General features: G+C 39.9%; 1 protein-coding gene across 1 annotated transcript; it reads right to left on the bottom strand.

Moving 5' to 3' along the window:
• Nucleotides 1-1310: 1310 nt before the first annotated feature.
• On the bottom strand, nucleotides 1311-27087 carry PSKH2 (protein serine kinase H2; the record flags this gene model as incomplete). Its single annotated transcript, XM_081258412.1, is given in 8 exon segments — nucleotides 1311-1388; nucleotides 1392-1507; nucleotides 1510-1528; nucleotides 21715-21822; nucleotides 21825-22046; nucleotides 22048-22252; nucleotides 22254-22382; nucleotides 26957-27087. Coding segments are annotated over 8 exon segments (1008 nt in total).
• Between the last annotated feature and the right edge of the window lie 822 nt (nucleotides 27088-27909).

Raw genomic sequence — 27909 nt, forward strand, 5'->3', positions numbered from 1 at the left:
GCGGGCCTCTCACTGTTGTGGACTCTCCCGTTGCGGAGCACAGGCTCCGGATGTGCAGGCCCAGCAGCCATAGCTCACGGACCCAGCCGCTCCGCGGCATGTGGGATCCTCCCGGACCGGGGCACAAACCCGTGTCCCCTGCATCGGCAGGCGGACTCTCAACCACTGCGCCACCAGGGAAGCCCTATTTTTAATTTTTTGAGAAGGCTACATACTGTTTTCCATAGTGCCTGTACCAATTTACATTCTCATCAACAGTGTACAAGGATTCCCTTTTCTTCACATCCTTGCCAACACTTGTTGTCTTTTGTTTTGTTAATGACAGGTGTGAAGTGATATCTCATTGTGGTTTTGATTTGCATTTCCCTGATGATGTACCTGATGGCCATCTATATGTCTTCAGAGAAATGTCTATTCAAGCTCTTAGCCCATTTTAAAAATTGGGTTTATTAGTTTGTTTTTCTGTTTGTTTGTTTTTTACTATTGAGCTATACAAGTTCCTTATATATTGGAGATTAACCTCTTATCAGATATATGGTTTGCAAATATTCTTTCCCATTCTGTGGATTGCCTTTTGGTTTTGTTGTTTCCTTTGCTATACAGAAACTTTTTAGTTTGAGGTAGTCCCACTGGTTTATTTTTATTTTGTTACCTGCTAAGCTTTTTTATATGCCCCATAATTGACAATTTCCATGAATACTTGCAGACTAAATATGAAATTAACAGACACTTGTAACTATCCTGAGTGTTACCCAGTGGTTATTAACACCATATACTGGTCTTAACTGCAAATCAGTAATTTCAGGATAAGTACATTTATTCCCCATATCTAACAATGCTTTCCATGTCTCTGATTCATCATTCCCTCACATATTCATCCCTTATTCCTATAATCTCATATTTTATTTAATCCATCAATTATTAAGAGATTTTCTTCATCTACTCTTTCCTATTACATAAATGCACTAAGTATTTACTATATTAGTCATGGTTTACAGCAGTAATTTTGGAGAATTTATATATTTCCTATATAAATATGGGACAAATTATAGATCAAAAAATGTTAAAAGTGAAAGTCACCATTATCCAACAATAACCACATACTCCCAGATCCCTGGAGCTTTAGGGTGCATTAATCATGATGAAATGGTCCCTACTGATGTAATGCTATTAATGAAGTTAATGTATCTGGCTTGAAATTTGATAAAGTGATTTTAAAGTTCATCTGCTCACTAAAATGCAACTAGTGGTGATTCTTCTACCTTTAAGTTTCTCTTGCTCCGCATATGCCTTGATTTATGATAAGAACATCACTTAGAAGATTGTGCAGATCTGGGACTCTGTGGTTGGGGAGATGCCCTCCACATGAAGTTCTGGGAAATGACCCTCTAAATATTCTTCATGGAAGACCCTGCAGTCATGAGGACCAAGGGTTGGTCCAGGGCCTGCCCAGCTGACACTTGATGTTTAGCCTCCAAAATCAGTAGTTTGTTAAGTCCTTCACTCAGTGGGAAATAGTTGGCCAAGGCTAAGAAGAAAAGTAAATAAATAAAATAGAATAAAATAAATAAAATAACAACACACACAAACACACATATAGGAACATGTTCTTAATTATAAAGGTCAATGCTCATTAAATCCAAATGACTTCTTCAAATAAGCCATTCGGAGATTATGTCATTAAACATGTAGTGAACCTAAAATTCCTCTTTTGAAAAGACAAAAAAAAAATCTCTCTTTAGCAAAAGAAAAGAACAAACACAAAAATTCTCTTCCAAACTCTCTGTCCAACGAATGATAATTCTTTTCCAGAAATCTGTCCAGTGTGCTGCCAGCAGCGATGCAAGTTTCCACATCCTGTTCACGTGAGCAGGACAAGGTGAAGCAGCTGTTGTTGGTGAACTCCACCAGTATCAGGTGAGTATTTACCCCATTGTGGTCAAGTCAGAGAGCCCCTGTGACTCCAGGAATGAGTTAGAATGGAAAGTGGAATGGACTGGGAAATCATCAACTTTTCTCTCCTTTTGAAAACTTACTCTGGACTTACAATGCCTACCTCTCCACAGCCTGGAGAGAAAAGAGGTCTTCGGGGAAGAATCCCTCACAGCGCCTTTCCTCTGGGCACACAGGGCCCTCATGACTCCCAGTCAGTTGCCTACAAGCGGGATTCAGCCCGTAGCAGAGATATGACATGTTCAACCAGCTATTTGATGTTTCGAGGACGTATTCTGGCAAAACCTACAGCTTTTGCACATAATTTAAGTACAATGACAGAAATTCATAGTGACTTCTGTAAGGATGGGGACAAGAGGGCTGTTGCTTTTCCTCAAACTTGTTCTCTGTGTTACCTATCAACATGTAGCCCATATCTGGAAAATACTATGGATTTGTATCCCTCCTTATCTAGAAAGGAGAGAGATTGAGAAAAGTGACCATATATTTGCTATATCGCAAACAGCAATTTCTGGTTGATATGTGTATCTCAAGAAAAATAAGGGAATCCTTACAAGCTACTGCTTTGTCCTTGTGGAAGGAAAAATCAAACTCCATACATAAACATCACAGCCTCCAATCTCTTAGCACTCTGAGACTCTGGATCAAAGAAATCAGTAAAGGAATTACTCTTCTTTTTTTCCTTCCATTTATTTAGATAAATGAGATATGAGAAATGTTTATCCCCAAAATAAAATTCCTGAAATAAAGGAACACACCTGCCAAACACAGGGAAAATAAAACATAAACCTTGCAAGTCTAGACAAAATATGTCAGTAGCTGACACTCATGATGGCATGTCCTCTGATTCTGGCTAGACATTTATTTGGCCCTGGATCCAGACATATTTATCTGGGCTCATGTCTAGTTAAATGAAGGTTAAATTAGATGTCTCCAGTGGAGCATTATAAGACAATCAACTGAATCTTTCTGGAAAGAATATAAAATATGTGCAATGACATTTATGGAGAGCTCATTAAGGTGACCAAATGAATATACATTGAAAATGCAGTTGCAGAAAATAAGGTAACTAGTGTCCTGGAAAAAAACTCTTCAGACAAAGCTCATTATTCAAACACAGGTTATAAATGACAGAATCCCTGAGCCACAAAGAACAACTAGAGAATATGTAGAAGACAATTTCTTGTTACATATTAGAAGACAACAAGTACAAGGACAAAAATGTTAGGACTTCTACTGTATTTTTATCTTCTTAATCCAAAGTTTATTTTTGTCTATGTTTTATAAAGTATAAAACAGATTAATATACATACATGTACATATTCTAGAAATGCATAAAAACTGAGTGTGCATGCTCAAAATTTTTGAACTAATAGTGTTATATGACACAAAACAATCAGGTTATGGCACCACAGGTTGAATCAAATTCCTACTCTGGACCAACTGTCACCTGATGACATCATTCTGTTCTGTCAGCAGCTTTCACATCCACATTATGTCCAATGAGGCTTTCCTCACCATTTCTCTTCTTAGACATGGCTGCTCCCACTCTTTGACTTGAAAATTCCCATTTGGCTTTTCTCCACAGTCTCAGGGAGACACTGTTGTCAGCCAGCCAGTTAACTCGTCTTAATGTAGAAAGAGCTGGGGATTGAGGTAAGGGGGTCTGGACCAGACAGGTTGACTGGCCACACTCAGCTCTAAACCTCAAGGTCTTGGCTTCCTCATCAGAAAAATGGGGATCATCATATCTCCTATTAGGCCCAAATTAATAAAGTATGTGAAAAATGGTTTTCAAAGTATAAAATATTAGGTAGATTGTTGTTGCTTTTGTCGTGGTTACTATTAAATCACAATGTAACTTCCTCCTCAGTACTTCTATAGACACCTCACTAACAATATTTAGAGGACCAGAAGATGCAAATTATCCAAAACTTCTCAGACTAATTCTACTTATTATTACCATGATAAATGTGTGTCCTTAAAAAACACAAAATTGTTCTGTGTGAAGCAGTAATGAGCCATGTAAAAAGAAAGGCAGCACTTTCTTTTATCCCAAGCTCATCCAGTTAGTTACAAGTACATTGTAATATTTGTGGACAATATGGGGCTTTTTCTGCTTTCTTCTCTCTTCCTTTGTTCATCTCTGCCTATTTCTCTGTCCTCTCTAATAGAAACTGTACAAAACAACAACAAAAAAAGGGTATAAAAGTAAAATTCAATACTAGCAATTGCACTATTAGCTTTGGAGGAATTAAAGAACTTTAGAAGGATGGTATCATATTCTATTGATGTCTTGACTCCTTTGCATCTAAACAGAGAAGTAGGGGATGATAGTAGTTTATTGCTTTCCAATTTGTTGATGAATACTTTTCTCTAATGTGACCCAAGTGCAGGGCCTTTGAAAGAGTCTGGCTCTCTGGATTCTGCCCCAGTGAGACTCTTGCTGGCTTATTGTTCAGCAGAGTCTTCCAGTTTCCCCTTCACCTGGTGCTCCCTGGCCTTCTCTGCAGTATTCCATTCACTGACTCTGTCCTCCACCCCATACTTCTTCCTCATTCTGACAATCAGGCCCTACTTTCATCTCTAATTTTATGCATCAGCTCCCAAATTAAATTATTTGTTCAGGATTCTCTTACCTAGGGGTTGCCCACAGCTTTGTATAGTCTCCTTCACTTTCCTCCCCAGGAGCCCCAGGAGTCCCCATAGAGATTCCCAGCTCCCTCTGCAAGAGACAACAGAGTCCTGCATTCCAGAATCCCATGTTAATTCTTTTCTTTTAATGAACACTGATTAATAAAGGTAATGTAATAGCTTGTGCAGAAGGTTACTAAATATACAAAAAGTGACTATATAACTAGTTTAAAAAATGAATAATATTCATATGACTAGTCAAAGCTTTCATATTTCTTGGTTCTTTTGAGGCATTCCCACAGAGAATCATTATTAAAAATCATTATTAAAAGCTAGACACCACAAGCACATGCACATGCAATATAGACGTAGTCTCTAAAATTCTGGATGCAATGTCTTAAATTTTAAACATTGTAATGGTGATCATTTTTTAATGTACAGAAATATTGAATCACTATGTTGTGCACTAGGAATTAACACAGTGTTGTAGGACAACTGTACTTCAAAAACAAACAAAACTCATAGAAAAAGAGATCAGATTTTTGGCTACCAGAGGCAGGAGGGAAGGGAGAAGAGGAATTGAATGAAGGTGGTTAAAAGGTAGAAACTTCCAGTTACAAGATAAATAAGTATTGGGGTTGTAATATACAACAAGATTTAATAATTAGCACTGATGTATGTTATACATGAAAGCTGTTAAGAGAGTAAATACTAAGAGTTCTCATCACAAGGAAAAATACTTTTTTCTTTTTCTTTTATTTTGTATCTCTATTAGATGATGGATGTTCATTAAATTTATTGTGAAAATCATTTCATGATGTATATAAGTCAAACCATTATGCTGTATACATTAAACTTATACAGTGTGGTATGTCAATGATATCTCAATAAAACTGGAAGAAAAAAATTTAAGAATTATAATTGATGTTGAAACTTGATTAATATAGAGCTTATAGATGTAAAGTGTAATTACTGGTGGATTTAATCATAAGTTTTCATAAAACTACAAACATCTATTTTTCTAGGTAGATGGTTAAACTATCATTCAAATCCTTGGACTAGGAGCACTCAAAGTAACATTAATCCCCTCAAAAATTGTAGTTTTAATTAAAATTTCTCCTGGTGATAACCCTCCAACAAGCATTTCCCTTCCTTCTTTAAACTTTAGCCTTATGTCCTTGGTAGAATTTCACTTAAGCTTTGCGATTAAATTTTATGTAAATGTGCCCCCAAAGTACTGACAACTCTCCATAACTTTGTTAGCACTAGACTGTGCAAAATCATTGTTCCTCATTTCAAAAAGCAAGAGATTCTGTACATCATATTTATGTCATGGATATTTAAGGTTTTTCTCTTCCCAATATTCAGACTCCCAAGACTTCAAATTATGTGTTATATTTGCCAAAGCTGAAACTGCTCAAAGTCAAGATTTGACTAATTATGTCACAATGCTCTATCTGTTGGGATATTTGTAAACCCTGGAAAAAGTGAATAGACATTCACAAGTTATTATAGGTGACATCTAATAAAAAATGGAGAAAGAGCCAATTAATCCTACATGAGGCTCATAAAGAAGATATTTTTGTAAGTTAAGAGGATAATTTTGAGGCTCTTGACATGGGGTGAGGGATGGTTTTAGCTCTTCACTGATAAAGAAAGTACTGAAACTTTAAAAGGATTCGGCAGAGATTATCCTCAAAAAAGGATGATAAGAAAAATAACAAAAAATTGAATTGGCCTTTGAATGCTAAATCATTGGTTGCCTCATTCTTACATACATAAAATACATTTAGAACTAGTTCCTATATTATAAGCCTCATAAACCACAATATAAATAATATAAATATAATATTAAATCCAGATATATCTAAGTTTATGAAAACTTTATGCAAAGAGTTCTTTTCCCCTCAACTCCATGAATTCCATTGATAAAATCAATGTCAAGAAGTGCAACATAATCAAGGAAGCCAATAGCTATTTTCCACTCTAATCACTATCCCTTATGCCAAGGCTAACATCCACACAGTCAAAGTGAGATGAACCACTGTTTCAATTCTTTTTTTTTTTTTAACATCTTTGTTGGAGAATAATTGCTTTACAATGGTGTGTTAGTTTCTGCTTTATAACAAAGTGAATCAGTTATACATAGACATATGTCCCCATATCTCTCCCCTCTTGCATCTCCCTCTCACCCTCCCTATCCCACCCCTCAAGGTGGTCACAAAACACTGAGCTGATCTCCCTGTGCTATGCGGCTGCTTCCCACTAGCGATCTATTTTATGTTTGGAAGAGTATAAATGCCCATGTCACTCTCTCACTTTGTCCCAGCTTACCCTTCCCACTCCCCGTATCCTCAAGTCCATTCTCTAGTAGGTCTGCATCTTTATTCCCGTCTTTCCCCTAGGTTCTTATGACCATTTTTCTTTCTTTCTTTCTTTCTTTCTTTCTTTCTTTTATATTCCATATATAAGTGTTAGCATACAGTATTTGTTTTTCTCTTTCTGACTTACTTCACTCTGTATGACAGTCTCTAGGTCCATCCACCTCACTACAAATAACTCAGTTTTGTTACTTTTTATGGCTGAGTAATATTCCATTGTATATATATGCCACATCTTCTTTATCCATTCATCTGTTGATGGACACTTCGGTTGCTTCCATGTCCTGGCTATTGTAAATAGAGCTGCAATGAACATTTTGGTACATGACTTTTTGAATTATGGTTTTCTCAGGTTATATGACCAGTAGTGGGATTGCTGGGTTGTATGGTAGTTCTACTTTTAGTTCTTTAAAGAACTTCCATACTGTTCTCCATAGTGGCTGTATCAATTTACATTCCCACCAACACTGCAAAAGGGTGCCGTTTTCTCCACACCCTCTCCAGCATTTATTGTTTGTACATTTTTTGAAGATGGCCATTCTGACTGGTGTGAGATGATATTTCATTGTAGTTTTGATTTGCATTTTCTAATGATTAATGATGTTGAGCATTCTTTCATGCGTTTGTTGGCAATCTGTATATCTTCTTCGGAGAAATGTCTATTTAGGTCTTAACCCAATCCATTTTTGGATTGGGTTGTTTCTTTCTTTGTTATTGAGCTGCTTGTAAATTTTGGAGATTAATCCTTTGTCAGTTGCTTCATTTGCAAATATTTTTCTCCCATTCTGAGGGTTGTCCTTTCGTCTTGTTTATGGTTTCCTTTGCTGTGCAAAAGCTTTGAAGTTTCATTAGGTCCCATTTGTTTATTTTTATTTCCATTTCTCTAAGAGGTGGGTCAAAAAGGATCTTGCTCTGATTTATGTCATAGAGAGATCTGCCTATGTTTCCCTCTAAGAGTTTGATGGTGTCTGGCCTTACATTTAGGTCTTTAATCCATTTTGAGTTTATTTTTGTGTATGGTATTAGGGAGTGCTCTAATTTCATTTTTCTACATGTAGCTGTCCAGTTTCCCTAGCACCATTTCTTGAAGTGGCTGTCTTTTCTCCATTTTGTATTCTTGCCTCCTTTATCAAAGATAAGGTGGCCATATGTGTGTGGGTTTATCTCTGGGTTTTCTATCCTTTTCCATTGACCTACATTTCTACTATCATGCCAGTACTATACTGTCTTGATTACTGTAGCTTTGTAGTATAGTCTGAAGTCAGGGAGCCTGATTCCTCCAGCTCCGTTTTTCTTTCTCAAGATTGCTTTGGCTATTTGGGGTCTTTTGTGTTTCCATACAAATTTTGAAATTTTTTGTTCTAGTTCTGTGAAAAATGCCAGTGGTAGTTTGATAGGGATTCACTGAATCTGTAGATTGCTTTGGGTAGTAGAGTCATTTTCACAATGTTGATTCTTCCAATCCAAGAACATGGTATGTCTCTCCACCTATTTGTATCATTTTTAATTTCTTTCATTAGTGTGTTATAGTTTTCTGCATACAGGTCTTTTGTCTCCTTAGGTAGGTTTATTCCTAGATATTCTATTCTTTTTGTTGCAGTGGTAAATGGGAGTATTTTCTTAATTTCACTTTCAGATATTTCATCATTAGTGTATAGGAATGCCAGAGATTTCTGTGCATTAATTTTGTATCCTGCTACTTTACCAAATTAATTGATTAGCTCTAGTAGTTTTCTGGTAGCATCTTTAGGATTCTCTATGTATAGTATCATGTCATCTGCAAGTAGTGACAGCTTTACTTCTTCTTTTCTGATTTGAATTCCTTTTCTTTCCTTTTCTTCTCTGATTGCTGTGGCTAAAATTTCCAAAACTATGTTGAACAATAGTGGTGAGAGGGCAAATATGTCTTGTTCCTGATCTTAGTGGAAATGGTTTCAGTTTTTCACCATTGAAGACAATGTTGGCTATGGGTTTGTCAAATATGGTCTTTATTATGTTGAGGAAAGTTCCCTCTATGCCTACTTTCTAGAGGGTTTTTATCAAATGGCTGTTGAATTTTGTCAAAAGCTTTGTCTGCATCTACTGAGATGATCATATGTTTTTTCTCTTTCAATTTGTTAATATGGTGTATCACATTGATTGATTTGTGTATATTGAAGAATCCTTGCATTCCTGGGATAAACCCCACTTGATCATGGTGTATGATGTTTTTAATGTGCTGTTGGATTCTTTTTGCTAGTATTTTGTTGAGGATTTTGCATCTATATTCATCAGTGATATTGGCCTGTAGTTTTCTTTTTTTTGTGACATCTTTGTCTGGTTTTGGTATCAGGGTGATGGTGGCCTCGTAGGATGAGTTTTGGACTGTTCCTCCCTCTGCTATATTTTGGAAGAGTTTGAGAAGGATAGGTGTTAGCTCTTCTCTAAATGTTTGATAGAATTCGCCTGTGAAGCCATCTGGTCCTGGGCTTTTGTTTGTTGGAAGATTTTTAATCACAGTTTCAATTTCAGTGTTTGTGATTAGTCTGTTCATATTTTCTATTTCCTCCTCTTTCAGTCTCGGAAGGTTGTGCAATTCTAAGAATTTGTCCATTTCCTCCAGGTTGTCCATTTTATTGGCATAGAGTTGGTTGTAGTAACCTCTCTTGATCCTTTGTATTTCTGCAGTGTCAATTGTTACTTCTCCTTTTTCATTTCTAATTCTATTGATTCGAGTCTTCTCCCTTTTTTTCTTGATAAGTCTAGCTAATGGTTTATCAATTTTATTTATCTTCTCAAAGAACCAGCTTTTAGTTTTATTGATCTTTGCTATTGTTTCCTTCATTTTTTTTCATTTACTTCTGATATGATCTTTATGATTTCTTTCCTTCTAACCTTGGGGGTTTTTTGTTCTTCTTTCTCTAATTGCTTTAGTGTATGGTTAGGTTGGTTATTTGAGATGTTTCTTGTTTCTTAAGGTAGGATTGTATAGCTATAAACTTCCCTCTTAGTACTGCTTTTGCTGCATCCCATAGGTTTTGTGTCATTGTGCTTTCATTGTCATTTGTTTCTAGGTATTTTTTGATTTCCTCTCTGATTTCAGCAGTGATCTCTTGCTTATTAAGTAGTGTGCTGTTTAGGCTCCATGTGTTTGTATTTCTTACAGATTTTTTCCTGTAATTGATACCTAGTCTCATAGTTTTGTGGTTGGAAAAGATACTTGATAAGATTTCAATTTTCTTAAATTTACCAAGGGTTGATTTTTGACCCAAGATATGATCTATCTTGGAGAATGTTCCCTTAGCACTTGAGAAGAATGTGTATTCTGTTGTTTTAGGATGGACTGTCCTATAAATATCAATTAAGTCCATCTTTTTTTAAAGTAACATTTAAAGCTGGTGTTTCCTTATTTTCATTTTGGATGATCTGTCCACTGGTGAAAGTGGGGTGTTAAGGTCCCCTACTATGATTGTGTTACTGTCGATTTCCCCTTGTATGGCTGTTAGTATTTGCCTTATGTATTGAGGTACTCCTATGTTGGGTTCATAAATATTTACAATTGTTATATCTTCTTCTTAGATTGATCCCTTGATCATTATGTAGTGTCCTTCTTTGTGTCTTGTAATATTCTTTGTTTTAAAGTCTATTTTGTCTGATATGAGAATTGCTGCTCCAGATTTCTTCTGATTTCCATTTGCATGAAATATCTTTTTCCATCCCCTCACTTTCAGTCTGTATGTGTCCCTAGGTCTGAAGTGGGTGTCTTGTAGACAGCATATACACGGGTCTTGTTTTTGTATCCATTCAGGCAGTCTATGTCTTTTGGTTGGAGCATTTAATCCATTTACTTTTAATGTAATTATCGGTATGTATTTTCCTATTACCATTTTCTTAGTTGTCTTGGGTTTATTATTGTAGGTCTTTTCCATGTCTTGTGTTTCCTGCCTAGAGAAGTTCATTTAGCATTTGTTGTAAAGCTGGTTTGGTGGTGCTGAACTCTCTTAGCTTTTCCTTGTCTCTGAAGCTTTTAATTTCTCTGTCAAATCTGAATGAGATCCTTGCTGGGTAGAGTAATCTTGGTTGTAGGTTTTTCTCTTTCCTCACTTTAAATATGTCCTGCCACTCCCTTCTGGCTTGCAGAGTTTCTGCTGAAAGATCAGCTGTTAACCTTATGGGGATTCCCTTATGTGTTACTTGTTGTTTTTCCCTTGCTGCTTTTTTTTTTTTTTTTTTTTGAGGAGGACTATTATATGATTTTTAACATGGGAACACTTAATTACAGTTGTGTTTTTATTTATTTATTTATTTATTTATGGCTGTGTTGGGTCTTCGTTTCTGTGTGAGGGCTTTCTCTAGCTGTGGCAAGTGGGGGCCACTCTTCATCGCGGTGCACGGGCCTCTCACTATCATGGCCTCTCTTGTTGCGGAGCACAGGCTCCAGATGCGCAGGCTCAGTAATTGTGGCTCACGGGCCTAGTTGCTCCACGGCATTTGGGATCTTCCCAGACCAGGGCTTGAACCCGTGTCCCTTGCATTGGCAGGCAGATTCTCAACCACTGCGTCACCAGGGAAGCCCCCTTGCTGCTTTTAATATTTGTTCTTTGTATTTAATTTTTGATAGTTTGATTAATATGTCTTGGTGTGTTTCTCCTTGGATTTACCCTGTATGGGACTCTCTGTCTTTCCTGGACTTGATTAACTATTTCCTTTCCCATATTAGGGAAGTTTTCAACTATAATCTCTTCAAATATTTTCTCAGCCCCTTTCTTTTTCTCTTCTTCTTCTAGGAACTCTATAATTCGAATGTTGGTGCATTTATTGTGGTCCCAGAGGACTCTGAGACTGTCCTCAATTATTTTCATTTTTTTTTCTTTATTCTGCTCTGCAGTAGTTACTTCCACTTTTTTATCTTCCAGGTCACTTATCCGTTCTTCTGCCTCAGTCATTCTGTTATCGATCCCTTCTAGAGAATTTTTAATTTTATTTTTTGTGTTGTTCATCATTGTTTGTTTGCTCTTTCATTCTTCTAGGTCCATGTTAAACATTTCTTGTATTTTCTCCATTCTATATCCAAGATTTTAGATCATCTTTACTATCATTATTCTGAATTCTTTATCAGGTAGACTTCTATTTCCTCTTCATTTGTTAGGTCTGGTGGGTCTTTGCCTTGCTCCTTCATCTGCTGTGTGTTTCTCTGGCTTCTCATTTTGCTTAACTTACTGTGCTTGGGGTCTCCATTTCGCAGGCTGCAGGTTTGTAGTTTCTGTTGTTTTTGGTGTCTGTCCCCAGTGGCTAAGGTTGGTTCAGTGGGTTGTGTAGGCTTCCTGGTGGAGGGGTCTAGTGCCTGTGTTCTGGTGGATGAAGCTGGATCTTGTCTTTCTGGTGGGCAGGTCTATGTCTGTTGGTGTGTTTTGGGTTGTCTGTGGCCTTATTATGATTTTACGCAGCCTCTGTGCTAATGGATGGGGTTGTGTTCCTGTCTTGCTAGGTTTTTGGCATAGGGTGTCATGCACTGTAGGTTGCTGGTCATTGAATGGAGCTAGGTCTTGGCATTGAGATGGAGAACTCTGGGAGATTTTCACCATTTGATATTACGTGGAGCTGGGAGGTCTCTTGTGGACCAGTGTCCTGAACTTGCCTTTCCCACCTCAGTGGCACAGCCCTGACGCCTGGCTGGAGCACCAAGAGCATGTCCTCCACATGGCTCAGAATAGAAGTGAGAAAAAAAAAAAAGAAAGAAAGAAAGAAACAAGAAGGTAAAATAAAATAAAGTAAAATAAAATAAAGTTATTAAAATAAAAAATAATTATTAAGAACAAAAAGATTTTTTAAGTAATAAAAAAAAATGGACAGAAAGAACCCTAGGACAAATGGTAAAAGCAAAGCTATACAGACAAAATCACACACAGAAGCATACACATACACACTCACAAAAAGAGAAAAATGGCAAAAATGTATATACATTGTTGCTCCCAAAGTCCACCTCCTAAATTTGGGATGATTTGTTGTCTATTCAGGTGTTCCACAGATGCAGGGTACATCAAGTTGATTGTGGAGATTTCATCCGCTGCTCCTGAGGCTGCTGAGAAAGATTTCCCTTTCTCTTCTTTGTTCGCATATCTCCCGGGTTTCAGCTTTGGATTTGGACCCGCCTCTTCATGTAGATCGCCTGAGGGCGTCTGTTCTTTGCTCAGAGAGGACGGAGTTAAGGGAGCCGCTGATTCGGGGGCTCTGGCTCACTCAGGCCAAGGGGAGGGAGGGGTACAGATGCGGGGCGAGCCTGCGGCGGCAGAGGGTGGTGTGATGTTGCACCAGCCCAAGGCGCGCCGTGCGTTCTCCCGGGGAAGTTGTCCCTGGATCACGGGACCCTGGCAGTGGCGGGCTGCACAGGCTCCCCGGAAGGGAGGTGTGGAGAGTGACCTGTGCTCACACACAGGCTTCTTCGTGGCGGCAGCAGCAGCCTTAGCGTCTCACGCCTGTCTCTGGGGTCCGCGCTGATAGCTGCGGCTCGCGCCCGTCTCTGGAGCTCCTTTAAGCGCCGCTCTTAATCCCCTCTCCTCGCGTACCAGGAAACAAAAGAGGGAAGAAAAAGTCTCTTGTCTCTTCGGCAGGTCCAGACTATTTCCTGGACTCCCTCCCGGCTAGCCGTGGTGCACTAGCCCCCCTCAGGCTGTGTTCATGCTGCCAACCCCAGTCCTCTCCCTGCGCTCCGACCGAAGCCCGAGCCTCAGCTCCCAGCCCCGCCCGCCCCGGCAGGTGAGCAGACAAGGCTCTCGGGCTGGTGAGTGCTGGTTGGCGCCGATCCTCTGTGTGGGAATCTCTCTGCTTTTCCCTCTGAAACCCTGTGGCTGCGCTCTCCTCCGTGTCTCCGAAGCTCCCCCCCGCCGCCACCCGCAGTCTCCGCCCACGGAGGGCCTCCTACTGCGTGGAAACCTTTCCTCCTTCACAGCTCCCTCCCACTGGTGCAGGTCCCGTCCCTGTTCTTTTGTCTCTGTTATTTCTTTTGCCCTACCCAGGTACTTGGGGAGTTTCTTGCCTTTTGGGAGGTCTAAGTCTTCTGCCAGCATTCAGTAGGTGTTCTGTAGGCGTTGTTCCACATGTAGATTTATTTCTGATGTATCTGTGGGGAGGAAGCTGATCTCCACAGCTTACTCTTCTGCCATCTTGGAGCTTCTCTGTTTCAGTTCTTACAAACACTCACTATTGGTGATTGAGTTTAAAAGAAGATATACATACATTCAATTTAAGGTAAGTCAGAGAAGAGGTGAAGAAAGTGACAAGCAGAAAATGAAGTCCAATTTGAAAGATTTATAATCTTTAAATTATTTTCTGTAAAACAACTTTTAAAGTAAAAATATCATTAAAGAAATATTAAGCACCACTTTTTTGTGAGCAGAAGTACTTAGGAACTAAAACACAGGAATAGGAACCAAATTACAAGAATTATGGCCTGAGATACAGTGTAACGTTCATTATTGGCATTCTAGTCAGGATGGAAAGGGAATGAATGGGAGTTAAAGGACCAAATCTTCTGCTCTCCTCTCCTTTTTTTCCTACTTAATAACCTGAGTAGAGGAGAAATATAGTAAAGAAAAAATGTGAGAAACTAGTGGAGATAAGGAAATAGAAAGAAACTGGGGTCATGGTTGGTGAGCATAATCCATCAGATCTGTTCCTTCCAAGGGAACATATCAGTAATGTTGTTTCCTAACAGTACAGCAATCATAGGTGAATCTAAGCAGATGGGCACCACTTTCTATTAATGCCCATGTGGGTTATTTTTAAAATATCTTTTTAGGGCTTCCCTGGTGGTGCAGTGGTTAAGAATCTGCCTGCCATTTCACAGAACACAGGTTCGAGCCCTGGTCTGGGAAGATCCCACATGCCGCGGAGTAGCTAAGCCCATGCACCACAACTACTGAGCCTGTGCTCTAGAGCCCGCGAGCCACAACTAATGAAGCCCATGTGCCTGGAGCCCATACTCTGCAACAAAAGAAGTCATGGCAATGAAAAGCCCACACACCACAATGAATAGTAGCCCCCACTCGCCACAACTAGAGAAAGTCCGCACACAGCAACGAAGATTCAACGCAGCCAAAACCAAATAAATAAATAAAATAATTTTATTAAAAAAATATATATATATCTTTTTAATACCAGTGTTTATCCTTGTCAGTTAGCTAATATGGTTATGACTCACCTTATTATCAATTTACTTCACACCAAAAAAAGATTACTGTAATATAGTGGAGATAACTAGACAAAATATGTGATGCTCAGCTCATTGGCAACAATGTGTAATTGATTTATCATTAATATTAAAAAGCTAACACCACACGTTTCTCACTATTCCATTTAAAAGGTGAGACAGGTACACTTGATAACTATACATTCTCTCTCTCTCCCTCTCTATATATATTGCTTAAGCAAAATTCAAACTTTCATTCCCCATATTTCCCATATTAATAGTAATAATAACAGACATAGCCAACACATATATAGCACTGACTACATATGTACTAACATATAAATCTATTCTAAGCACTTTACATCTATTAGCTCATTTGATCTTCACAACAACGCTGTCAGGCAGACACTATCATTATTTCTGTTTTACAAATGAAGACACTGAGATACAGAGAAATTAAGAAGCAAGGCCAGAGTTACACAGTTAGTAAATGGCACAGCTGGGAGTGAAAGGCAGCCAGTATCGCTCCAGACTGTGCTCTTAACATTTACTCTACACTACTTTACAAGAGACTCATATGAATATGCATTCCCATGCACACAAATGCTCTAAAAGTCTTACTTTTTACTAGTCAACTTATTCCATTTCCTGTGCTTTTGCATATGTTGTTCTGTCTACTTAGAATGTGCTCATCTCCCATTCAGAAACTCCACTCTTCCACCAAGTCACAGCACAAATGTCCCCTTCTCCAGGAAATCTGACCCAGCTTTTCTACACAGTAAGAGGCTCTCTTCCCTTGCTCCATGGACTTTGAGCCTTTTTTTCCTATGTGTATCACAGCCTTCATATTTGAAGAGATACATAGTAATATGTGGACTGTCAGACAAGAGCACTAGATCCCTAAGAGCAGGGACACTGAGTATTTTTCATGTGGGTATTCCTCCAAGTTGAGCTTGATTCCTGACATGAAGAAAGCCTAACCAGGAAGAAGGAAGGGGTGGAGACACACAAGCATGCATCAAATGGTCTCCAGGAGAATTATGGATGAGACTCCAGCACGAGCCCTGCCACCATGCTGAAAGCCATAGTGATGGCATTGGTGACCAAGTAGATAAGCAAAGGTCTCCCTAACACAGTGGGGAGGAGCTCTTTGCTCTCTTCCACCTCTTTTCCACCATGTGCTGTGTCTTGCTACCCTGGTTGCTCCTCAGGCATTGCCAGGAGCACCTGGAATGGGGAACCCCCACCTCTATCCTGCAAAACCCAGTAAAATAAATGTAGCCTTTAAACCACCCGAGTATTCCAGAATGAATCTAATAAATTCAGCAACTAAAAATATGAGTTATCTAATAGTCTACCATACCATAAATTAAAATGTGTATTCTATGCTCAATGCAGTGATGGTTGAGATCCATTTACTCATGTAGGTATAAATCAGAATCTCAATTTTTAAAAGCAATTTTGTTTTAAGAAATGCGCTGTCTATGCTTACCTCTTTGTGATATCATATTGGAGATGGGTATAAAAATATGACAGAATCCCAGCCTTCAAGGAGCCTACAATATCTTAGAAAGATGACACATAGATTAAATTTCAAAACAAAAGAAATTCATGGTAATCCTAAACAGTATTCAGAAAAGGAAAGAACAACAGTGGAGTGGTCATAAAAGCTTCATGAAAAAGAACGTATTTCACACCAAAATCAAGAAAAATTAAGCATTAACATTATAGCTAATTTTTTGTCTAGACATGGTTGAGACTAGAGTACAGATCTGCCAGGTGTCTAGTAAAATATCAGCTATTTATATTAAACATGTCTCTGTTCTTCACCATAAGAGATCTCTGGATGTTCTGATGCTATTTATTTCACTCTTCCATCTGACTTCTAGAGAAAAGAAGTGATTCACACAATGTGTCACACCTGGAATTTCAGTTAGAGACAACAGGACATTTTAAAAAGACAATGCAGGGCTTCCCTGGTGGCACAGTGGTTGAGAGTCTGCCTGCCGATGCAGGGGACACAGGTTCGTGCTCCTGTCCAGGAAGATCCCACATGCCGCGGAGCGGCTGGGCCCGTGAGCCATGGCTGCTGAGCCTGCGCGTCTGGAGCCTGTGCTCCACAACGGCAGAGGCCACAACAGTGAGAGGCCCGCGGACCGGAAAAAAAAAAAAAAAAAAGACAACGCAAATCTAGCATCTTACAGTTTTGCAAGTCAAAAGTCTGAAATGGATCTTAGGGACTAAAATCAAGGTGTCAGCAGAGCCGTGTTCCTCTTAGAGATGGACTAAAAGCAAGGTGTCAGCAAAGCTGTGTTCCTTTCAGAGATTCTAGGGGAGAATCTGTTTCCTGCCTTTTTCTGCTTCTAGAGACCACCCACATTTCCTGGCTCGCTGTGACCCCTTCCTCCATCCTCAAAACACATTAATCCAACCTATCTTTCTGTCTTCACATGTCCTCTAACTTTGACCCTTCTTCCTCCCTGTTACATATAAAGACACTTGTGATCACATTGGGCCCACCCAGATAATGCAAGATAATCTCCTCATCTCAAAACCCTTAATTTAATCATGTCTTCAATTTTCCTTTTGACCTGTAAAGTAATATAGCCACAGATTCTGGGTATTAATATGTGGACATCTTTGCGGGAGGGGTGGGTGGTGGCATTTTCTGTCTGTCACACCTATGCTTCCAGACTTGATGGTCACCCTGGTTTTTAAATAAAATTGGTGCATTTAGAAATTACTAGACTTCTTGATAGGTATAGACAATAATATTATGACAGAGAAAACATGATGATACCCTTATCTGAGCCTATCGACATATGTTTCCTTGATGTCATGGAATGAATGATGTTTGTGTCCCTCCAAAATTCATATATAGAAGCCCTAACCACTAGTGTGGCTGTATTTGGAGATGAAATTTCTAAGGAAGTAATTATGGTTAAATGAGGTCATTATGGTGGGGCCCTGATCTGATAGGATTAGTGTCCTCATAAGAAAAAAACACCAGAGAGTTCATTTTCTCTTTCTCTGCATGCACACAAAGAAGAGGTCAAATGAGCACACAGTGAGATGGCAGCTGCCTGTGAGCCAAGAGAAGAGGCCTCAGAATGAAACCTACCTTGCTGGCATCTCGATCATGGACTTCCTAGACTCTAGACCTGTGAGAAACAAATTTCTGTTGTTTAAGCCACCCAGTCTGTAGTATTTTGTTATGGCAGCTCAAGATGACTAAGACACTTGGTAATATTAAAAGAAAATGTTAATATGTAGACATGTGTGGCTGACCAGCATGGGGAAGGAGGCCAAGGGAATATCAATCCAATAAGTTATTAAAAGCAGTTGCACTTCTGCTCTGTAGTATGTGCTTTCAGTACTCTGGGGTACAGACAGGCATTTCCTCAAGAAACAGAGTGTGACATCATTGAGATATCAGTGCTCCATCCTGCAGCTGAGCCCCTCTTTTCGGTATGTGCATATACTCTTCTCTTTTGGAGTGTTTTGCATCTGAAACGCAGCACCTCGGTCTTTTTCATCATCACCCTTGGGCTTCAGCGGTCATTCTGCCTTGATCCCAGAGAGCAGTGAGTATTTGCCACAGCATTCTTATCACCACCACCCCACGGGTCAGCAGAGAGGGTTGGGAGTGAAGACCCAGCTCACCTGCCTCAGGCTGGAACAATGCTGTGGGATGAGGCTCACCTCCATGGCCTTGGCCTCCTCCCCTACCCATCCTGGTTCCCTCACTCCCTCACCTGTGTCCATGGGAGTCTATCCTTAATAAATTTCTTGTACATGAACCCTCTTCTCAGGGCTGCCTTCTGAGGAAACTGATGTTAGAAACCCTCTGACTTAAACTTGACAAAAGGACCTCTTAATAGAATAATTGTTTATTATTTTTGCACATTAAAAAAGGCACTGTGATATCTAGTCCAAATGTGGCCCCAATGGACCAGGCCCCCTGGAGCCACACTTTATGTGGTCTCCTTGCACGTGGAATCTGGGTTGGCCTAGCACTCACAGTAGCCAATAGAATGAGGCAAAAGGGATGCTGTGCCATTTCCAAGCCCAGATTTGAAGAGGACTGGCGACTTCTTGTCTCCCTCTTAGAATACTGCCTTTTGGAAAGCCTAAACCACCATGTAAAACATCTGACTGCCCTGCTGAAGAGACCATGTGGAGAAGCCCCATGAAGAGAAAAGGGCCGTGAGATGCACAGAGAGAGGAGAGAGAAAAAGGCCGCGTGGTCCCAGTGACCTAGTTAATCCAGCTTTCCCACCAAGAGGTCAGCCATTTGAGGCGTCATCAAGGCTATTCCATCCCAGCCAAGAACCAGATGACGGCAACATCATGTGGAGCAGAAGTGTCACGAAGCTGAGTCCTGTCAACCCACAGAATCATGAGTCATGATAAAATGGTTATTATTTTAAGGCATTAGGTTTAGGGAAGGTTTGTTATTCAGCAATAGATAACCAAAACAGAAATAGATGTTCTTTGTAAACAAAACCAAAACAGAAATACAAATATACTCAAACTATAAAGAGGAAAACCAAAATGGTACATAATCTGTAAACCGGGAGATAAGCTCTGTTAACATTATAGTGCATTACACTGTATTTCCTCAAAGACTTTTTCCTAAGCATACATTTTCCCACATGATTTGTGTTAATACCGTATACACAATTTGTATTCTGGTTTTTTTTTTAACTTGGCAGTATATCAGAATATTTTCCAATACCCTTATAATTTTTAAACTTGAATAATTTAGGGACTACCGTATGAATGTTCAATAATTTATTCAAACATTCCCTTAGCCTTCTTTTCAATTGTCCACTTTTGTAGTATAGCCCAGATGAGCCTCTTGACACTGAAATCTTTGCTGCATCTGATATTATTTCCTTAGATTCTTAAAAGTGGAATTAGTAGATCAAAATACGTAAACTTTAAAAAGTTCTAGATGTATCTTTTCAAACTACTTTCCAAGAAATCTACAACAGTTCATCCTCTACCAGTAGTGAATGACAGGACTAATCTCTTAGTACTCTTAGCAGCAATGAGTAGAATTAAGTTAAATGTTTTCTTTTGTTTTTGTTTTTTTTTATCTTTATCAGTTTGAAAGACAAAGAAAAGATATTGTTGTCTTCATTTACATTTCTTTGATCATTAGTGAAGCTAGACATTTTTTTCAAGCTTTTAACAATCAGTGGTTTACATTATCTGTGAATTCTTCCCATCCTTTCCTATCTCCCTATGTAAGTCTCAGTTCTCAATTGTCAATTTGTATCAGTTTTTTTAAAAAACATGTACATGTACTGTAAGATATTAAATCTGTCAGAATATAGACAATATTATTTTTCAATTTGTTATTTAGCTTTCAATTTTGCTTAAGATGTTATACATATAGATGTTACACCTTAAGTAGGTAAAATCAAACTATCCATACTTTTCTTTACGAGGGAAGAAAAGCCCTTTTATACTTAAACATAAAATAAATTTGCTTAACATGAAGTGAATTTCCTATTTTGTCAGTCTTCCCACAGAGAAGTATTGGTAACTTTCCTTCCTTAAACAAAACAAAAAAGTTAACACATTCATAAACACTGGGAGTTCCAAGTTTAAACAATGGATAAATATTTTACACAAACTGTGAAGTTAAACATTTCAATGAGGAAACACTACGTCTCAAAAAGGGTGTGGATCATCTAGAATCAAGGCAGAAAATCTCTCATCAAACACCCAAGCAGCATGCTGAGCCTCTGAGTACACATTAATCTACTCAGCTGGCTCAGGTTCTGCATGATGATTGGAGAAACAACAGCAAACTCACTCATCTACTTGATTGTCAATGTCATGTGCTAACCTCAGACAACTCAGTAATCGAGGCTCTTGCTACCTTGAGACCAGTGGCTCTCAGCCAGGAGTGATTTTGCCCCCTTGGGGACATTTAACAATGTCTGGAGACAGGGCTTCCCTGGTGGTGCAGTGGTGAAGAATCCACCTGCCAATGCAGGTGACACGGGTTCGAGCCCTGGTCCAGGAAGATCCCAGCAAATAAGCCTGTGCGTCACAACTACTGACCCTGTGCTCCAGAGCCCATGAGCCACAACTACTGAAGCCCGCGTGCCTAGAGCCCATGCTCGGCAACAAGAGAAGCCACTGCGATGAGAAACCCATGCACCACAACAAAGAGTAGCCCCCGCTTGCTGCAACCAGAGAAAAGCCCACGCGCAGCAACAAACACCCAACGCAGCCAAAAAATAAAATTAAAATAAAAATAGTTCTTTAAAAAATAACAGTGTCTGGAGACAATTTTGATTGTCACAACTGGGGGAAGGTGTGTATCTAGTGTAGCTACTAGAAATCAGTATCCATTGGTATCTGCTAGTAGTGTACCTACTGATACCTGGCTGGTAGAGGCCAGGGATACTGTTAAACATCCTACAATGCACAGGACAGTCCCATCCCATCACCTCTTCCCACCCCACCCCCAATAAAGAATCATCCCGCCCTAAATGGCAATAGCGCTAAGGTTGAGAAACTATTCAAGACCAAGTCAACAGAAAGAAAGTGAGGGCTTACATCTTCTCTATAATTATATTTGCCTTTCAGAATCTTCCTGTAAAGTCTCATATGGCTTTCACCATCAAAAGGCAGGAATCTACCAAGTAAAACATACGTGATTAAGCCTTAAAAGCCCACATGTCAACTGCACTGGTGTAAGGTTTCCTTAGCAAAATCTCGGAGGCTATTTTCTCTGGGGTCCCACAGAGCATCCTCACTGTCCAGTCACCATTTTTGTTCCCAGAGTATGCCAAACCAAAATCTGTGATAAAAAATTTTGACTCTGCATCTGGGTGATAACATAAGAGATTTTGGGGCTTTAGGTCCCTGTGAGTTATTTTCAATGCGTTGCAAATACCTCATGCCATCAGCAACCACGTGGAGGATTCTGACAGCGTCCTGCTCTGTAAAGTATCCCTGAGAGATGAGTCCATCAAAGAATTCCCCTCCTGTAGCCAACTCCATCACCATGTAAACTTGATCTTGGGTCTCAAAGATCTCCAGGAGCTGGATGATGTAATGACAGCTAACCCACCGCAGGATGGAGAACTCAGACACACGCCTCTCTGTCTTCTCTCATTCTGGTTTCCATCAGTTTCATTGCAAAAGGTTTCTTGGTGGTCTTCTGCTCCACTCTGACAAAATTGTTGAAACTGCCTGTCCTGATAAGAGCCTTGATATCATATCTGTTGGAAGAAAAACCAAATAAATCTGTTACCCTCTGAAGTGATGATTTTCAAAATTATTTAATTAGATGCTTTATATCATCCTTTCTAGCTTTATATTCCCCCCATCCAATTTCCTTGCATAACTGTGTTCATTATTTTGAAAGTTACCCCAAATCCTCTTTTGAAATGGAGGCAAGTGATATAAAAGTAATTAGTTGGTAGAAAGACAAATAATCTTAATAACAATAGCTACCGTTTATTATGTGCCAGGAATTTTATTTTTTTAAATCCTGCCCTATAAAATTCCTGCTGGGTGATATTAAAAAGTTAAGTGGTTTCCCAAGGCCACACAGATTGTATTGATAGTTGCAATAGATGGGATTTAAATCCAATTCCTTCAAATGCATTTCTCCAAAATTTCCTTGAAGAATTTTGGGACCTCCATCTACCATTTTCTTTCCTCCCTCCATCCAACTCTTGTTTTTATCATTCGGCAACAGCAACCACCAAACCAGGTGGAGAGAATAAAAAAGAAGCTTAGTCCTATTTATAACTTCTCCAAAGATGGAGGAAACCATATCAGGAGACAGGCTACAAAGAGTAGGCCTCCTCATGTTACTAGACTGTGAGCTCTCAGTCCCAGGCATAACTCGTATCTCACCCAAGGTATCGTCCCAAATCGCTCCTCAGTAGATGTACCATTGCGAAAGTCAGCATGGTTGCGCTATTATAAGTGCAGCTTTCAGAAGACAGGTGGCGGTGGTGTCAGGACCCCTCATAGTTCCCCCTACCTGACGCCACTGCACTTGCAATTTTACACAGCCAACAAAATTTTAACCTGGGATGTATGTCAGTAATGTATAAAGTAATCATCTCTCAGAAAGACCAAGAAGTCAGCTAGCATTTCAAAGGCTAGGGATCTTAAACTTTAGTTACCTGTGTTAATGTCTATGTAAATTTAAGAATCCTATCAAAATTTAACCTTCTATCTTTATTTAAGAAATGTTGAGAAAGTGCTTGACTTAGAATCATGATTTTAAGCTGGAAATAATATTAGAGAATGATTTAATATAACCCCTCATTTTACAAATGAAGACATTTGAAGATCAGGTTAGCTGATTGGTTGTTTAATTTATGCAGTGAGGATTAGAACCCAGGTCTCCTTACTTGCATCATAATTTGGTGCTTTTCCCACTTTACTAAAACTTCTCCCAGGTAAGAATGCCAGCGAATGGCATGTACTCAAGAAGGACACAGGGAGAAGGTAATTTTTTTTTTTTTTTTTTTTTTTTTTTTTTGCAGTACGCGGGCCTCTCACTGTTGTGGCCTCTCCCATTGCGGAGCACAGGCTCCAGACACGCAGGCTCAGCGGCCATGGCTCACAGGCCCAGCCGCTCCGCGGCATGTGGGATCTTCCCAGACCAGGGCACGAACCCGTGTCCCTTGCATTGGCAGGTAGACTCTCAACCACTGCGCCACCAGGGAAGCCCGAGAAGGTAATTCTTTAAGTCACATACTGAATACCAAAGATTCAAATGCAAATATCAATCTGTATTTTAAACAGCCTTACTTCTTTTTGCTGAGTTTATTCTTCCTGTAGTTTTTTTTTTTCATTTGTCTACTTACTTATTCCTTATATCCCTGTGTTTACTGAATAAAAATGGCATTTGGCTGTACTAGCTTACAGAAAATAGCTTTGTTCTATACGGTGCATTTAATTTTCTGGCCAATTACCTTATCAAAACAGATAGCAATTTAGTAATCTTAAATGGATTCTGTCCCCTCTTCTCTTTCCAACTGTGCTTTTTTTATTCACATGCACTCCCAGTGTGATTTTGAAGATAATCACAGGCATTTCAAATTCTGTTGCTTTGCAGACCAACCCATTACCTCTAATGTGGATGAAAGCACTTTGCAAATACTAATTTATCACTATGCCCTCCAAACTGCAGGAAAATTCATTTGCTCATGGGATTAATCAGCAGCTATCAGACGAATTACCATTTCTGAGGAACTGCACTCTCACTCAAATAAAAGGAGTGTTATTCAACACAGTTACAGGCCTTCATAAACCAAATGTTTAAAAAAATGCCAGTAATTTGGCATTGGAAGAAACAGTAAGCTTTAAGCCAAAATTTATAGTGCAAATAAATGCTTTCAGATAACAAATGGCCCACAACAAAAGCCTGAAGCTGTGGCCTTGCTTGTGAGCCCTTGATGGCCATGGATGGTGACTATTTTTATGAGGATGGTGACAATTTTTATGACAATGGTGACTATTTTTATGACTTGGGTGGCTATATCTTGTATAGTGTCTGGCACAGAGGGGACAGAAATAAATGTTGAGTGAGAGAATCACTCACTGAATGAATATTATTTCCAAATTATCGCCTTATTTTGAAAACATTAAGAATGGAATCAGGCATGGGAGGATGCATCTACAAGGCCAATCCACCTCCTCCATTTCCACCCTCCACTCCCACCCTCTCACAAAGCAGCCTCAAAGTCAGGTTTGTAGGTCATGCAATTTTACATCATCCCAGAGACTATAAGAAACAAAATTATTACTTTGACCTCAGCTGCCACAAACTGAACATGATAAAAAAAATGAAACATGGAAACAATAATCATATTGCAACCGGTTTGACAGAAGCAATTGTAATGAACTCCCAAGAAGAAAGTGAATATAGTCAGACTTAAATTCTATCATCTATCATTGGGGCTCACAATGGAGAGGAAAGACAACTGTGTTCTAGACCCAGTTCTGTCACCAACTTGGATAAGTCACTTAATCTTTTGGGGCTCAATTCCTAATTGGTTAAAGAAGAGCCTTTAGTTAGTTTCTAAAGCTTTCCAATATTGACATCCTCTACTTCTATGACTTTGTCATAATCTAAGGGTCTGGGACTAACCCAGAGGTGGAGTTATGAGGGTGGGTAAAGACTAGACCAGACACCCTGGCCACAGATGACCAGAGATGCCATCCAATCAATTCAGTCTTGACAAGACCCCATAATCCCCTCTGATTCAAGTTCAGTTGCATCGGCCAACTTTGTTCTTCTCTAAGCTTAGCAGCTACTAGACTAATCCTCAAGTCATCCTTGTACCAGAATTTCCCAAGGATGCCAGGAAATGGCTCTGCATAGATTCTGGTCAGAACACTGTGATGAGGTGAGCGTATAATCCTAGGACTAGAAGTGTCCCTGAGAATCCAGTCAAGCCACCTACCACTATGTCCAACCAAATGCTGCAGAGTGGAGGGGATTCCATGATGTCCTTCCTCCACCTGGCCAACGTGGGGCACTCTGAGGAAATTCTTTCTCAGGCCAACCAACTGGCCAGCCTTCCTTGCTCATTTTTTACATGGTCATCTTATGAAGACAATAACAGTATCTACATGAGGACCTGCACCATGCACTGTGCAGCATCATTTACATATATTACTGAATCATCCTCACAGCATTCTTACGAGGCAGCTATTATTATTATTCCCATTTTACAGAGGTGGAAATTGAGGAAGGAAAAAGGCTAAGGAACATTCCCAATGACACACAATAGAAAAGACAGGAGTGGATCTCAAGTCTGGTTGATTCAAAGCCCTGTTTCTATTCCACTAATTATGATCTCCTTTTCTAGAATGTAACAGAAAATCCTTCACACACCCCAGCCCCAGTGTATCTATGGCAAGCCCCCCCCCAACCCAGGCTCTGAGGTCAGGGATTCTCTCCTTCTCCTCCCTGTGGCTCCTTCTACTTCTTCAGTCTTTTTTTTTAATTAATTAATTTATTTTGGGCTGAATTTTTATTTTTGGCTGCACTGGGTCTTCATTGCTGTGTGCGGGCTTTCTCTAGTTTCAGCAAGTGGGGTCTACTCTTTGTTGCGGTGCGCGGGCTTCTCATTGCAGTGGCTTCTCATGTTGCAGAGAATGGGCTCTGGGTGCGGGGGCTTCAGCAGTTGTGGCTCACGAGCTCTAGAACGCAGGCTCAGTAGTTGTGGCAAACGGGCTTAGTTGCTCCGCGGCATGTGGGATCTTCCCGGACGAGGGCTCGAACCCGTGTCCCTGGCATTGGCAGGCGGATTCTTAACCACTGCGTCACCAGGGAAGTCCCTACTTCTTCAGTCTTGAACTTTCCCTATCTTCTGCCCTTCCCCCCTCTTTCAAAGAGAAATTGCACTGGACACTTGCTAAAAACATCAAGGAAGATTTTATTCCAGACTATTGCAAGAGGGGTCAAAACTACTGCGATGGGAGACACTGAACTCAACTGTTGAAACACAAGGCAAGAGAGTTGTAAGGCTGGAGTGAGCTTGTAGGAAATTACTAAAGCGCATTAGGGGAGGAAGGGGTGTCATGGACGTGAGATTCCTACCCTCCCACAGAGACTGGTACGCCCAGGTCCCTGAGAAAGACATTCCTGGGTTGTAAAAGATTTACATCTCAAAGGTTAGAGACGATTTAGGGAGGTCTGGGGCCTTTGATCAGAAAGAAGAGTAAAGTCCGGTCAAGTCGAGGGGAACTTTAAGGGCGCCTCGGTCCGCGGTTCACCTTGCTCAGCCCAGCCCCTCCGCCTGCGGTTCACGGCGAGCTTTACCTGGGGAGGACCCGGGGGTCGAACTTGGCGCGGAGGCGGGCCACCTGCATCCTTTGAGACTCCGGGGTGGCCTTGGCCTTGACTCTCCCGCTCGACCCGGGCCGGCGCGGGCGGCTGGCGCCACAACCCATGGCCACGGCGGGGAGGATTTTCCACCATAAATCCTGGCCCTGGGCAGCGGTGACAGCCTGCCTCAGTCCCGCGAGGCAGTCCCTCTAGGCAGTTGGCCACCCAGCAGAGAGAGCTTTGTCAAGAGCCTCCTACTAAGCCTGAATTTTCCTTGAAAATTGGCTAATACAATCACTGGTTTTTAAGCTTTTTAGAAATGAAAACAGTAAATAGAAACCACTGATTAGTTCTCTTTTGGAAAGCACCAGCTGTTAAACGGAAGTGTTGTTGACAATATAAATTCCGTTCCAGGAGACAAAATTTAGTTACACATTCAAAACTTTTAAGGGTTTTCACCAAGCTTTGAAATGTTAAAATGTTAACCACACATCTTCAGTGTGTTCTTTTAGCCCAACTAACCCCTCCAAAAGGGTCAGTAATGTGTAGAATAGCATCCTACTGCAGGGTCTCCTGTGTGTATTTCTCTTTATTGTGCATAATTGCCTCATTGTTTTGGAGACCACACAAACATTGTTTGGGACCACATGCTATTTACACATTAATTATTTATAGTTATTTAAATTATATATTTTATCCTAATTGAAGTAATAAAATTGTTCAAGTAAGTTTTAGACTTAAGGCCCATTTTAAATGAACTTTTATTTTTATGTCCTTGTGTTTAGTGTGTATAAATGGCTTCCTGTAACACTCACACCAGTTGAAGAAATGAAAATGGTGTTCAACATCTGATTCTGTGCTAAACTTTACTCTAGTGGTGTTTTCTGAAGAGTACTAAATAAATTGAACCTCCAGTTTCTAAAGAAAAAGAACTTACCTCATCCTCA

Source organism: Mesoplodon bidens (assembly GCF_964165515.1).
Source record: "Mesoplodon bidens genome assembly, chromosome: 16".
NCBI lineage: Eukaryota > Metazoa > Chordata > Mammalia > Artiodactyla > Ziphiidae > Mesoplodon > Mesoplodon bidens.